This window comes from Protobothrops mucrosquamatus, unplaced genomic scaffold (genome assembly GCF_001527695.2).
Source record: "Protobothrops mucrosquamatus isolate PMUCROS unplaced genomic scaffold, P.Mucros_1.0 scaffold_15, whole genome shotgun sequence".
Classification (NCBI taxonomy): Eukaryota; Metazoa; Chordata; class Lepidosauria; order Squamata; family Viperidae; genus Protobothrops; species Protobothrops mucrosquamatus.
In genome coordinates this window covers 291,180-304,753 of record NW_015386091.1, presented here as the reverse complement: position 1 = coordinate 304,753, position 13,574 = coordinate 291,180, and the positions used below count along the sequence as shown (strand labels likewise).

Sequence of the window (13,574 nt, the reverse complement as noted above, 5' to 3'; positions counted from 1 at the left end):
TCAAAAATAATATTGGGTTTGAAAAATAAATCTAATACAAATTCAATTCTACATGGAGCTATGAAAATTCACTAAGTGATGTGAGACAGTTATGATGGCATAAACTCCCTGTAAAATATATCCCATCAAGTTCTTTGGATGAAAGAGGGGAAAAAGAGAGAGATGAAATGAAATGGAATGGAATGGGATGTATAATATTAGAAAAATAAACAAGCAGAAGAAAGCATATGTTTTCTTCTGCTTGTTTATTTTTCTAATATTATATATTATTATATTATATAAATCAATCATTATGTCTCTACAATTACTTTATATAGGGAAGAAACAGAATATTTATGTAAAAGGTGGAAATAGAAATGCTTTAGCTAATTTGATCCCAAATTAGGATTAATTCTTCCGTTTCAGAGAAACAGACTGGCATTTATCAAAAAATAAATTTAAAAGTTGCCTTTTAATGCATCTACTTCTACATGAGATATAATTAAATGCTTACAAGGTATACATAGTGTTGCTTAAATAATTTCTCCTGACGAATAAATATTTATTACTTTAGTTTCTTTGGAGTGTTAAACAGCTATAGATATTATACAGGTAAAATGGGCCAGTGTAAATGTTTCTATATTGTGGTAAATCTCCCAGAACTACACAGTCTCCCATCAGTACTTATCTGAAGTCATTCCATTTAGTCTGAGTTACTTATTTTTTTTATGCTTAATTAAGATCTTCATAAACCATAGAAATGGCATGCAGAATTGGGGGGGGATATTACTTTCGAGTTAGGAAAATTACAAAAACAGATATTGTACAAAAGATCACATCTTCAGTAGGCGGCTCTCAACTGTTTATATTTCTATGAAACGATTCTGTGCTACACCCACGCTTGTGCTATTATATTAAGGGGAGAGAGAGGAATCAAATTCTTGAAGTCAAATTTAATAAACCAGGAAATCTGATCCAAATACCACATAATAAATTAGTTAGAAGCCACTAGGAAAAGAGCCAACATCCCCATCTCCCTTAGTAATACATTTTAGTTTACCAAGGCAATGATAGCAAAATCAGCTACAATTATGTTAAATATTTATTGCTAAATCCATTAATATTTTCCCTAAAGCACTATGGTAAACTTTCATAGGGGAGTGAAGCACGCTGAAAATATAGCTTAGAGCGCCCTCTACCATTCACTGTGAAAAGGTTTTTTTTTTTTTTGCCCCTATATATTTCATCTCGAAGGCTTTTTAATCATATGTTTAGACATTTTGCATGTGCCAGAAACTAGTTCAAATAAGCAGTCTTAAATCCCCGCTAAATTAGTGAGCACTGAATGCCAATCAATCTGGGCAATTATTTCTAAATGTATTATGGTTACTCACAGGGCCATTTCAAACTGCTCGAGCCATTTCTTCTTCAAATCTTTGGTTTTGCAGTACAGCTCTAAGCCGTTTTGTCCTTGTGTGTGGATGAGGTAGAAGGCGTAAGACCACTGTTTAAACGGGAAGAAAAATCAGGTATTAGCTTTTAAGAACAGAGAAATAACCAAGTTGGAAAATGCCCGGAAGACACACATTTCTAATTTTGCAAAGTTCCGGGGAAATGTAATAACAATAATTGTTAACAACATTCCAGAACACTTTTGAGCTTCCTGGAATCTTCATATACTTTTTAATCCCATTGCAAAAATTAAACAGATAAACCAAGGCTGTAGAACGCACCACTGCACCACTTTGAATATTTTAATGTTTCCCCATTTTAAAAGTTCTGGGGGGGGGGGGAAACAACGAATGAAAAAGATAAAATATTTTTCCTTAATTCCCAGTTTCCTACCCAAAGCCTGTAGATAAATAAATCTAGTAAAAAAAAAAGGGCTTAGAGAAATGTTAAGTAGTTCATGTAGTTAGGAATCTTAAGATTTTAGAGCAGAACACAAGGATCCCGGCATATTCTATATTTTTACCTTTTTATTTTCCTTGTCGGTGGTGGGGTTATTGTTTATTTTGTACTCCTGGAGATCAATTATATCCTTCATTTCATAATTATCACCTCTCCGTTTGCATACTATTATGGCCAAGTCAAATAAAAAAATATGCCTAGGGGAGAAACAAAAGCGTAAGAAGTTGTAAAAATTTAAATTTGTAGCTAAAAATGCTATCTGAGAAATATTTGAGTAGAGTTTATTAAATTTTTAATAAACATTATGTCAAATCTGATTGTTAAACTGAATTTTTCTCTCAAATTCAATACACATTTTGAACTGCAATTTTAGATTTTTACTGCACAGTTCTATGCAGCATACTTATAAATTTCATTCTATTCTACTACACTTAAATCCCTACCAAGAGATGGATAATTGGACTGGACACTATTTTCATTTAATTTCACTTTAATTAATTTGATTTAGATGCCGCACAACTCCAAACAACTCCTAAAAGGTAAAATAAAAAAGACAAAAGACAACAATTGAAAACAAAGCCAACCAACCAAATAAATAAAAAAAAGCACATAAAGGTTGACTCAGCCTTCCATCTTTCCGAGATCGGTAAAATGAGGACCCAGATTATTGGAGGTGGTATGCCGACTCTGTAAAAACCGCTTAGAGATAGCTGTAAAGCACTGTGAAGCGGTGTATAAGTCTAAGTGCTATTGCTAGTGCTATAAATTGAAAGCACACCAACACTATCAGTTTATATTGGCTGGGTACATATCATGGGGATCAGTCAGTTCCCCAAATGACCAGGTTTTATGCCATGTAGGGTTTTATAAGTCACGATCTTGAATATGGAAGCAGAAGGGTAATCACTGCACCTCAGAGTAGATTCGGACCTTGTGTTTATATAGTGACTCCAGGCTGATTCTTCATGAGCCCTCCTCCCAAGCAGGATGATTGCTCTCCAACAAAAAGGTCTCCGGATTCAGGAGACCAGCTCATTCCACTGCAACGAAGCTGTGGAAAGGCCTTCTTGGCCAAAGCTGCCATATGCTTATTGAGCAGGAGCTCTGACTCCCGGATACGCCCCCAGATTGCTTTCCACCCTTCAGTGGGGAAGTGAAATCCCACCCAAGATCAATGTTGGAATGTTTGTAAAGTTCTAGTGCAGACATGTCAAACACAAGGCTCGGGGGCGGATGCGGCCCGTGAAGTGGTTTCATGTGGCCCGTGAAGCCATCCTGGAAACAGTGAGGGAACAGCCCCCGCTGCCTTGGCCCTGGCCCAGGCCGGCCGGGAGCCAATGTACAATTTTGTGGTAGCCATCTTGGCACTTGCCCCGGTAGACCATGCCTTGGCACTTGCCCCAGTCCCACCCCCTTCTGCCAGAGACCCTCAGATCTGTCCCACTCCTGCCCAGGCCCCCATAGGCACCCTTGACGCGAATGATGTAGAACTGGCCACGCCCACCCAGTAGCCACACCCACTCCATCCACGCCCACCCAGTAGGCTGCATCCACTCTGGCCACACCCACCCGGGCCCCCCAGGGCAACCGCAATGCTGATGCGGCCCTCAGTGAAATTGAGTTTGACACCCCTGTTCTAGTGGTCCCAACAACTACACCTATATCCACGCCTACACACTCTCCAAGCAGTTTGATAGTCTTTGACAGTTTTAATATTTGAAATACCACCCATGCCACTGAAGCACCCCTCCCGCCAGGCAGCAACCACCCCTAGTCCCATCACGTTCACACCGTACCTCTCCAGCCACCTCCACACCCCCTCGCTCTCTATCATCCTGCTTGCAAGCTGCCTGGGATTTGCAACTTCTTGCCATTTTCCCCACAATAGACTTTGGCTGCTGAAAGTCAGCAGATAGTTGCAAGGAAGTGCTCACTTAACAATCTACAATCATTGTTTAGTGATGACAATGGGAATTGCAGGGGTTGTTGATGCTAAGCAAGTTGTCGGGCTTTATGACTGCATTGCTCAGAGGTGGAAATTCCAGCCGCAACTGCCATCATAACTCAAGGACTACCCATATATAAGGTGAGAATATGTCTTTGCTACCTCTTTTCTTGTTTTTTATCATTTTTATTTTTAAGGGTTGTTGAATTTAATTTTATTATCGTTATGTATCTCGATACTTTGCTTATATTTTAAACTCTTTTTTTTAAAAAGCACTTAATCTTGAATGATCAATAGACACTGACATACCATAGTGTTGTCTTTATCATTACCCAATCTACCTACCAGTGCAAATTCCAAAATTATTTTTCTTAACTGCAAAGAAATATAGTGATAGGGCATTTACTTCCTTCTGATGGTGAGATCGTTGGCATTACACTTGTGCAACTAGCAAACAGTAGGTATTGTACCATTTCAGAAGTATTGATCTAGGACAGGGGTCCTCAAACTTGGCCACTTTATGACTTGTGGACTTCAACTGGCTGGGGAATTCTTGGAGTTGAAGTCCACAAGTCTTAAAGTGGCCAAGTTTGAGGACCCCTGATCTAGGATCGTTGCAAAATAATACATTAAAAACAAAATGAAGCTTTTCTCACCTATCTTGTCTTGCTCGCTTGTCCAGGGTTGTTATCTTTACTTCACCATCACCCTGTGGTCTTCCATAGAGTAAAAGGGATTGATTCTGGGGGGGGAGGAAAATGTACATTAATTGCTTCAAAGATATCCAATAATTTATTGGAGGAAGATGCTGCATTCAACATTCTGAAAAAGTGGTTGGCTATAAGGCAGATGGCAGATAAAAATGCAAAATTGGCAGCACGGCCCACAGCATCTCTGACCTACTCTACAAGGGTTATGCAAAACATTTCAATCGCAAAGCATTTACTTCAAGTTGTTCCAGTTCAATATTAGCATAAACATTTTAGTTCTCCATCTGTTTAGAACATGGCAATCGGATCTTTGTGGTGAGTGTTGCAATAAGCTTTTTCTTAATTTTTCTAGTGGGGGAGGGGAATGATCCTGAACTTATTCCTATTGGCTTACACAATGTGGGGTGACCTGGATGGGTGGCAATAGAATATTGAGAAACAGGCACATAATTCATAGATCCAAAATGCTGCTCTGTTGCTGAAGAAGACTATGACCAGGGAGTCTGCTGTAGCCAATGCCTGTAACTCAGGGATGTCAAACTCACAATGTCACGTGACGTATCGTGATATTTTTTCCATAAGGTGAGAATATGGGGTGGGTGTAGTTTTGCCATGATGCATCCGGCCCACGGGCCGGCAGTTTGACGCCCCTGCTGTAACTCTAATGCTTTAATGCAGGCATGTCAAACTTGCGACATCATGTGACATCGTGCAACTTTTTTCCCATTGCTGGCAATGGGATGGGTGTGGTTTCTGGCCTGCAGGCCGGCAGTTTGACATGCCTGCTCTAATGCATCTTCCGCTGGAGATCAGGAAGTTGAGGAAAGCTGCAAGCTCTCCTATTTTAATAGGATTTTTTTTCTTGTTGTGTCTTGGTTTTAGCTCTTCAGCCTTAATCTGGCGCAATGGGCACTAGTTACAAGGGACAGAAAAGAAAAAAATCCTCCTTCTTTGCCATTTCATTTCCCCTCATTTTATGTACTTATTTTAAAATATTTAAAGCCTGCACTCTCTCCGGCCTATAAAAGCAACAGAACACAATAAAAATCAAGTAAAATAACAAATGGAGTAAATATAGTTGCCCTGATAAAGAGGCACTTAAGGGCAAAAGACAGATTTTGGCTGTTGATGCTGAGACTGTCATGTAGTTGTATAAAAAAAGGGCAAGTCTCCAAAAGCACCAGCTTTGCCTCCAGGAAGAGAACAATTAAAGCCAAGGGGACACAACAGAGAAGGCCTGAGCCAGGGGTGTTAAACTGCCGGCCCGCAGGCCGGTTTCATCATACTGAAGCCGTGCCCACCCCATTGCCAGCAATGGCAAAATCAGCCCGATACGTTGCACGACATCACATGACGTTGCGAGTTTGACACCCCTGGCCTAGGCATATAGTATCTCATTCAGCTATGGTACTCTGTACTTAATATATTTTAACATGTAGTGCAGTGGTTCTCAACCTGTGGGTCGGGACCCCATTTGGGGTCGATCGACCATTTCACGGGGGTCGCCAAGCAAGGCTGTCCGCCATTTTTTTTGTCCTCCATTTTTTTTGTCCGCCATTTTTTTCCCTTTTCCAGCGGGTGCCTTGGGCTGGGCCAGCTGGTGGTCAGCCTGCTTCATCTCTGCTGCTTGCCAGCTACGCCTCAGCCGGCGCAGGGGGTGGAATCATGCATGCGTGGCGCTCCTGGGCAGGGAAAGTCCTCGACTTACGACCGGTTGGGTAGTCCTCGACTTACGACTGGTTTAGTCCTCGACTTACGACCGGTTTAGTCCTCGACTTATGACCGGTTGGGGTCGCGGCATTAAAAAGGTTGAGAACCACTGATGTAGTGTATCCTGAAAGAAATCCTCCCTCAACAATCACACCTAGTATACAGAGCCAGTGACATTCCTCTAGGACTTGTTAGTTAACAAGCCAGGCTACCACTTTTGTGCATCAGCTACAACTTCTGAAAATATCTCCAAAGGCAGGGGTGTCAAACTCTCCAGGCCGGCCGGATGCGTCACACGTAGGCTATACCCACCCCGGCTGTGCAAAGGAAAAAAATGTCATGATATGTTACGATATGTCATGTGGCACAATCGAGTTTGACACCCACGTCCTAGGCTAGGGCAATATATCTTAACCTTGGCAGTGTAAAGAATTCTCGGAGTTGAATACCTCTTCAAATTGCCAAGGTTGAGAAACACTGTTCCGGGGCTTCTGTAGGCCCTCTTGACTTAAGAATAGACCTAGCCCAGGCAGAAAAAGAGTAATTTTTATAGCCATAAGTCATAGATGCAACCTGATTGATCAAATTACTTTCTTTTTTAACCGATTCATTGCTAAGTTGGAATTTGCGTAGGAAATCAGTTTGTATAACTTTCCTTCATTAACAAATGTTGCTATTGCTCTTGAGGGCGAACATGTGAAAACTGCAAGTACAATGTTGGCTTGGATAGCTTTGTTGAGCTAGGTACTCTTAAGCATACTTCTATGCCTTGTTGATATTCCAGAAAGCCTTTTTTTCCCCCCCAAGACTGACATTACTCAAGATTGCTTGGTGAGCTTTTGCTTCCCTTTCTTTCTTGTTTTAAAAAGGTTCTACTTAACTTTTCCTAACTCATCTCTGCCTGCCTGCCTGCCTGCCTGCTTATTGGCCCGATCAGAGCTTTTCAGAATGCATTTAAATGCCATGAAGTCAGCTGAAGCAGTACTACATTCTTACAATTACCAGCAGGCTCTTGTAATATTCATGTAAGAGTTCTTAGAAGCAACAGGTGGCAGCATTTAAAAATATTTTTACAAGTGATTTAAGAACAAAACAAGCCTGGTAGGAATGGGGACCCAGTCAGTAAATTAAATTGTCTCTGCTGCTTTTAGCTGGCTGACGTCTGATGACTACTAAAACCTGGCCAAGGAAAATTGAAGAGAAAGTTTATCTCATTCAGAGTAATGTGTTTGCTAAACATTCCCGAGAGCTTATTTGAAGAAATGGAAAAGACTACTGCTTTTTCTGCTGAGAACCCCAGACAGTTTTTCATGTAACTAATTCTGTGATATATTAACTATCAACTATTAAGCAACAGATTCTCACCCTCAAAACCATGTTTTCCTAAAAAAAAAAAAGCTTGGTTTTTTTTTAATCCTATGACAGCATTTTGAAATATTGCCAAACTTTCTAAGGCAGGCATGTCAAACTGCCAGCTCACCCCATAGCCGGCAATGGGGAAAAAGTCGCGATAGTCACGTGACGTCGCGAGTTTGACATGCCTGTTCTAAGGGATGTCTAGTAGCAGCTAGAATGGACAGTCATCCCATCTTTCTTTGCGGCTCCAGGGGATAAAATATGACAGCAAAGAGCTTGTTTCGCATTCCCAATGCTTCCCAATAGTTACAACCCTCAACCCATTTCAGGTTTTGTCTTGTCAAATGCAACAGACCCAAAATGTTTCATGGCACTGTTTTATTCTGAGCTGGAAGCAAAATACATTTCCCATTACATGCACATTCTTACCTCTCTACCCCTTTACCCCCATCCCAAACAGAAATAGCATGTACGTGTATGAAGGGGTTACATCCTCTACGCTCAGTTTCTCATCCCACCACTTCTGCCCAACATTGCCTCACATTTTCCTTTTGCCCAAAATTCCCTCACATTTCTTCATGTAAGAAAAATTAGTAGAGTTGTCAGAGATCTAACTTCCTTCAGTCTGGGACAAAAAAAGAACTATAGGAAACAAGTCATTCTTTATCTTCCTGATGCTCTCCAAGGTTTTGTGCTACAGAACTCAAAAACCAACTGAAGAATAATCTGACCTTAGTTTTTATGTCAGAGACCAGTCTCTGTCTTAAGGAGCTGTGCCTTGAAGGAGTTCTATACTATATGGCTTAGTAACTGCCATAAAAATGCTGTTGTTTGAAATAAAGATTAAATATTACTGAAGTATAGTGGTTGATACTAATAATTAAAGCAGAGCAAAATAAATAAGGTCAGGTTTGTGGGATAAGACCAGACTTTACATATGCCAGTTCAGTCAGCAGCAGAGATAGAAGCAAATAGTCTCAACATAGGTTTCAACTGCTATGATTTTCTTAATCTTTTCATCGAACCATTCTACAAAACATTCTTTCAAGATGAACTCTGGACAATAGTCAGACAAACATACTGGGCCTTGGTTTGTGAATTAAGTGAGAATTGGAGAGTTCTAAATCATACTAAGCCAAAACCAAGAACATCACATGAACGCACACCCTGACGTTTGCAAATTCAAACACTCCTCTAATATTTTAAATCCATTACGGATTCTTTTCTTTTCTTTTTCGAGTCAAAGCTTTGTGCCTCAGACTTCCTGTTTCTATTCCATCTCTCTTGATTAGCCCTCTTCTGATTCTCAATATCCCAGTTTTCTGGAATCTGTGTTCAAACCTTTTTCGGAATATATAGGTTTAGTCTCTTACCTGCAGTTGACTCTACCTTTGGACAAGCTTGCCTGTGCTCCACCCTGACTTTAATTTTAAGCCTGCCAGAATTTTCACTTTCAGCTTTCCTGCTTATAAGTCTATCAGTAACAAGTATACAAAAGGGGGAAAATCCCTAAAAAATAAAAAAAGCAGCATCTTATAAAATCCTACCAAATTTTCTATTGATGATTGAAATTGCTTAATTTCACGGAGGGTTTCATTATCTCGTTTCACTTCATTTACATATTGTGCCAAGTCCTAAAACCACAAAAAAGAAAAACAAATTTGGTATGTAACAATGATTGATTAAATATTTACAGTTGATTCAGGGCTGAAAGCCAGTCATGTCCAATTTTTTTTTTTTAAAAGCATTTATTTTTATATGAATATTTTCCTATTATACAAATTTTTGCATAGAGTATATGAGCCAAATACAACATTACATTTTTAAAAAAGCAATCAAAAGATAATCAAGGAGAGAAGCAACCTAGAACTAAGGAGAAACCTCCTGACAGTTAGAACAATTAACCAGTGGAACAACCTGCCTCCAGAAGTAGTGAATGCTCCAACACTGGAAGTTTTTAAGAAGAGACTGGACAGCCATTTGTCTGAAATGGTATAGGGTTTCCTGCCTGAGCAGGGGGTTGGATTAGATGACCTCCAAGGTCCCTTCCAACTTTATTATTATTATTATTATAAATGTATTCTAATTTTCAATTTAATTTAGGGAGTGTGACTTAGGTCAGATTGCTGGACTAATTCTTCCCTGTCCCTCTACTGTAATTGAAGCAACTATACATTAAATGACAGCATGGGCATATTGGAAAAACTATGCTACGCACAGTAACCTTATTATCATCTTCACATCCTTGGGAAGGACAAACGGGGTCATACCTGCTGGCCCAAGTCTTGAAATCTTTTAACACCATTGTAAAAGATTCAGTTTCTGTTCAATGTTCACAAAGCCTATGCTCATTTTGCACTGAAAAGATTACTGATAACATGAAACAGAATGTGTAGTGTACCAAAGTATAGTCCGTATGCATGTGATGTTCAGCAAAGTTGTAGAACCTTTTCTATTCGAAAGCCAGAGTGAAAATAGCTTGACAAATAATCAAATAATAAATTAAACATGGATCCTTGAATTGTGAAAGGAGCTTGTTTGCTTTCATTTATAAGCATTTTACACCAGTGTGCAGCAAGATAGAATCCAAGTTTCAAAATATTTAATTTTCAATTTATTTCTAGAAAAGACTCTTTTCATTTTAATCTAGCTGTACCCGGCCACGCGTTGCTGTGGCTCAGTCTGGTTAAATGGAAAAGAAAGAAAAGAGAAAGCGCACGTTTGTAATATGTTTAATTTCACAATGCTTGTGGGTATACAATATTTTTTGTTGTTCCATTGTCTGTCTGGTTTGCCGATTCTAGAACATGCAACATATAATTGTCCATGTGAGAAGCAATCCGTGTCTAGATCTAAACCGCACAATTCTAAAGATTGGCCCTGAGCTTTGTTGATGGTGATTGCAAAACACCAATCGAATTGGGAATTGCAATCTCTTAAATTGAAATGACATATCCGTTGGAATCATAGGAATGCGAGGAATGAGGACATCTTCACCTTTGAAAGGTCCTGTCAAGATTGTTGCTTCTACGACGTTGCTCATTAATTTTTTTACTGCAAGCCGCGTTTTTACCTGTCACAGGTGTGACATCTATATAATAGTAGGTATATAAAAACACGCGCGTATTCGAATGCAACGTTGTGTCAAAATTTCAAAGCAATCGGTGAAGAACTTTCGGAGATTTAAGATTTTGAACAAACAAACATTTACATTTTTATTTATATAGATTAGAGAGGATGTACTCAATCATACTTACCTTCATTGCATCAAGGGCCAACTTTAGATTTGCCTTCTCAATTATGTCATTAGTGTGCTTTACCAGCTCCTATATCACAGAATGCCATAATTATTATCAACCAATTATAATGGAAAGAAAGTCAGAAAATTATGGACATGCTATAATCAATGTAGCTCAATATAAAGCAGTTATTATATTGCCATTACTCAAAGTTATTCCAAAGGTGTGTTTTTTTTTCTTTCTCAGCTCACCAATAAATCTAGAGATTTTTAAACAGACTTTCAGCCAATGTTATATTTCAGGTTTTATGTTTCGGTTTCAGCTTTTCTGTGTCAGCATAGCAATTATTTCAGTACATTGGTTAAATTTCCTGGAAATGTGTCCATGACCCCTTATTAACGTGATCAAACTGCTTCTAATTCATCTTTTATTTAGATACATATATCCTATTCTCTGTAAAATACATAATCTAAATGCCCAACCCCAATTAAAAAAAATGTAGAAGTTTTATATTTATGCTAACACTAATCCACACTTAAAGCTCAATAAAGATATGTGGACTGTGATTAGTAAATGAATATGAAATATCTGATAATACTATAAGCTTCCAATGATGTACTGGAATATATTAGTCATATTAACGCTCAAATTTATTGTTTATCTGCTCATGTTTCAGTATCTGCACTTTATTTTCTTCTTTGTGTTACTTATTCTATATATTCTTTCACAATGCATAAGAAAAAAAAGTAGTACCATTTCTGAAAGTTTTACCAACTGGGAAAAATCAGCAGCATAATACTGATTTTTATTCAAATGAGCATTATGCTCCATTATCTTTGTTAAAATCATAACAGAACTTTCTGCAAAGAGTAATATGTCAATTACAAATGCAGTTAAAATACATAAAATACATGGGACATTGATATACTGCATGTAACAAGGCACTACAGAAACAAAATACTGCTTCTTGCATAGATAGAAGCTCTTTTTAAAATGACACTTTATAAGTAGGAGCAATGCAGACAATCTAATGCAATAGTGTAGTTCTCTGCGGCTGTACTAATGAGTCCCCCAGCAAAGCTATCAAATGATATTTAGAAGATTCTCTAGTTCCATTATAGTACTAACTGCACAGGAGCTGTGCACTCTGGGAGTTGTAATGTGAAGTGTTCTCAGTACAAATGGCATTATTATAATCCAGCACAGAAGTAACCTAGGAGTGACTGCTTCCTGTTCAGCCTTGATTACGTACGTACAGTTAAAAAAAAAACACATTTCACCTATTATCTAAGATCAGTATATGGTATTGATTTATACTATTAAAAAAAGACTGGAAGCTATTGTGAAATCAACTGAATTCCAACAGTATTGGGCTGGGTGGAGAATCTTTTTCGACAAATGATCTTTCTCTTTCTGTACACTGTGTAGGCCCTCACATTTACTGTACTATGAGAATCAACAATCTTTCTTAAACTGATTTAAAAATTATACTCTTCTTAGCAGATCCCTAGGGCAACCTTTGCATTACCTACAGGTGGACAGGTGTACAATTTAAGACAACTCTCTGCATGGGTCAGAGCCATTGTGTGTTTGTTATGCACTTGCTGATAAATTATACTGATACATATCCTGGCTGACAAAAAAACAACAATATAATAGTAATGACCTGCTCACTGCATTGTATTACTGTATATCAGGCTTCTTCAACCTTATAGATGTTGCATTACAATTCCCACCTGGAATGCACCAGAATGGGTAAGACCATATCAAACAATACAATGGCTGAACTAGACAGCAGCAAGCTAGCATCAATTCTGAGTGGTAGCTTTGCTTTAAGTGGGATAACTGTTGTGTGGTGAGAATCATGAGTTCCTTTCCAAAGAAAGTGAGTGCTATGCTTCTAAAATAACACTGTCCCCCCCAAAAAGTAGCTTAAAATTGACAGGATGTTTTAAAATAAAGGACCCAAAGACTAGGTTAGGGATAGATACTTGTGAAGAAAAATCTATCTCTGTGGTTGCTAAGAGTTGATACCAACTTGATGGCATATAATCAATAATCAATCAGTCTGACACTCATATAGCTGACCTTCTTAAATGTGTACTCTCAGTAGTCCAAATTCACAGTACAAACAGCAAGTGGTCTAAATAGTTGCACAGAACCAGCAAGATTCTCAATTCTCAATCATCAGAAAAATTAAATACCTGAAGTAGCAGATGATATTTCAGAACTCGTTGCATTGGAACCACAAGGAGATCCCGCAGAGTAAATTTCCCATTATTAGCTCTTTTGGAACATTCCTAATTAAAGAATAACCAAAAACTGAATAAATAAAATGTCTCGAGGTGATTCTGGAACATAATCAAAATGGCAATGTTATTTTTCATAAGATAGGAGACACGTGTCTCAAACTGCACCAACTATTCAATTATATTGAATTTTGATTAAGTTTGAATACTGGGGTCCTCAGATTAAGTCTTCTTCCTCACCCAGCCCATATTTTGTAATTCAAAGATCAAGCACAGTTCAAAAAAGACTGAGCAGGTCTGGCTTAGAAGAAATCATTGAGTTATGATCTGGTCGGGATTACCAGAAGCAAGTGTGGATGATTAAAATTTTAATTTCAGTCTCTCCCCTTCAAATCTTCCATCCCATTTATAGGGATTTAAGACAAAAAAATAATAATTTCCACATCTAATTGTAATTTATAAATGCAAAGATTTC

General features: G+C 38.4%; 1 protein-coding gene across 1 annotated transcript in view; it reads right to left on the bottom strand.

Annotated features, from left to right (window-relative positions):
• LOC107298472 (guanine nucleotide exchange factor VAV3) overlaps window positions 1-13,574 on the bottom strand; it is a 124,194-nt gene that overhangs the window by 110,317 nt on the left and 303 nt on the right. The window contains exons 2-7 of the mRNA XM_015827884.1: window positions 13,055-13,150; window positions 10,869-10,937; window positions 9,159-9,245; window positions 4,492-4,577; window positions 1,955-2,087; window positions 1,374-1,483 (exon numbers count right to left, since the gene is read on the bottom strand). Of these exons, the coding sequence (XP_015683370.1) occupies window positions 1,374-1,483; window positions 1,955-2,087; window positions 4,492-4,577; window positions 9,159-9,245; window positions 10,869-10,937; window positions 13,055-13,150 (581 nt within the window). The remainder of the gene's footprint in view (window positions 1-1,373; window positions 1,484-1,954; window positions 2,088-4,491; window positions 4,578-9,158; window positions 9,246-10,868; window positions 10,938-13,054; window positions 13,151-13,574) is intronic.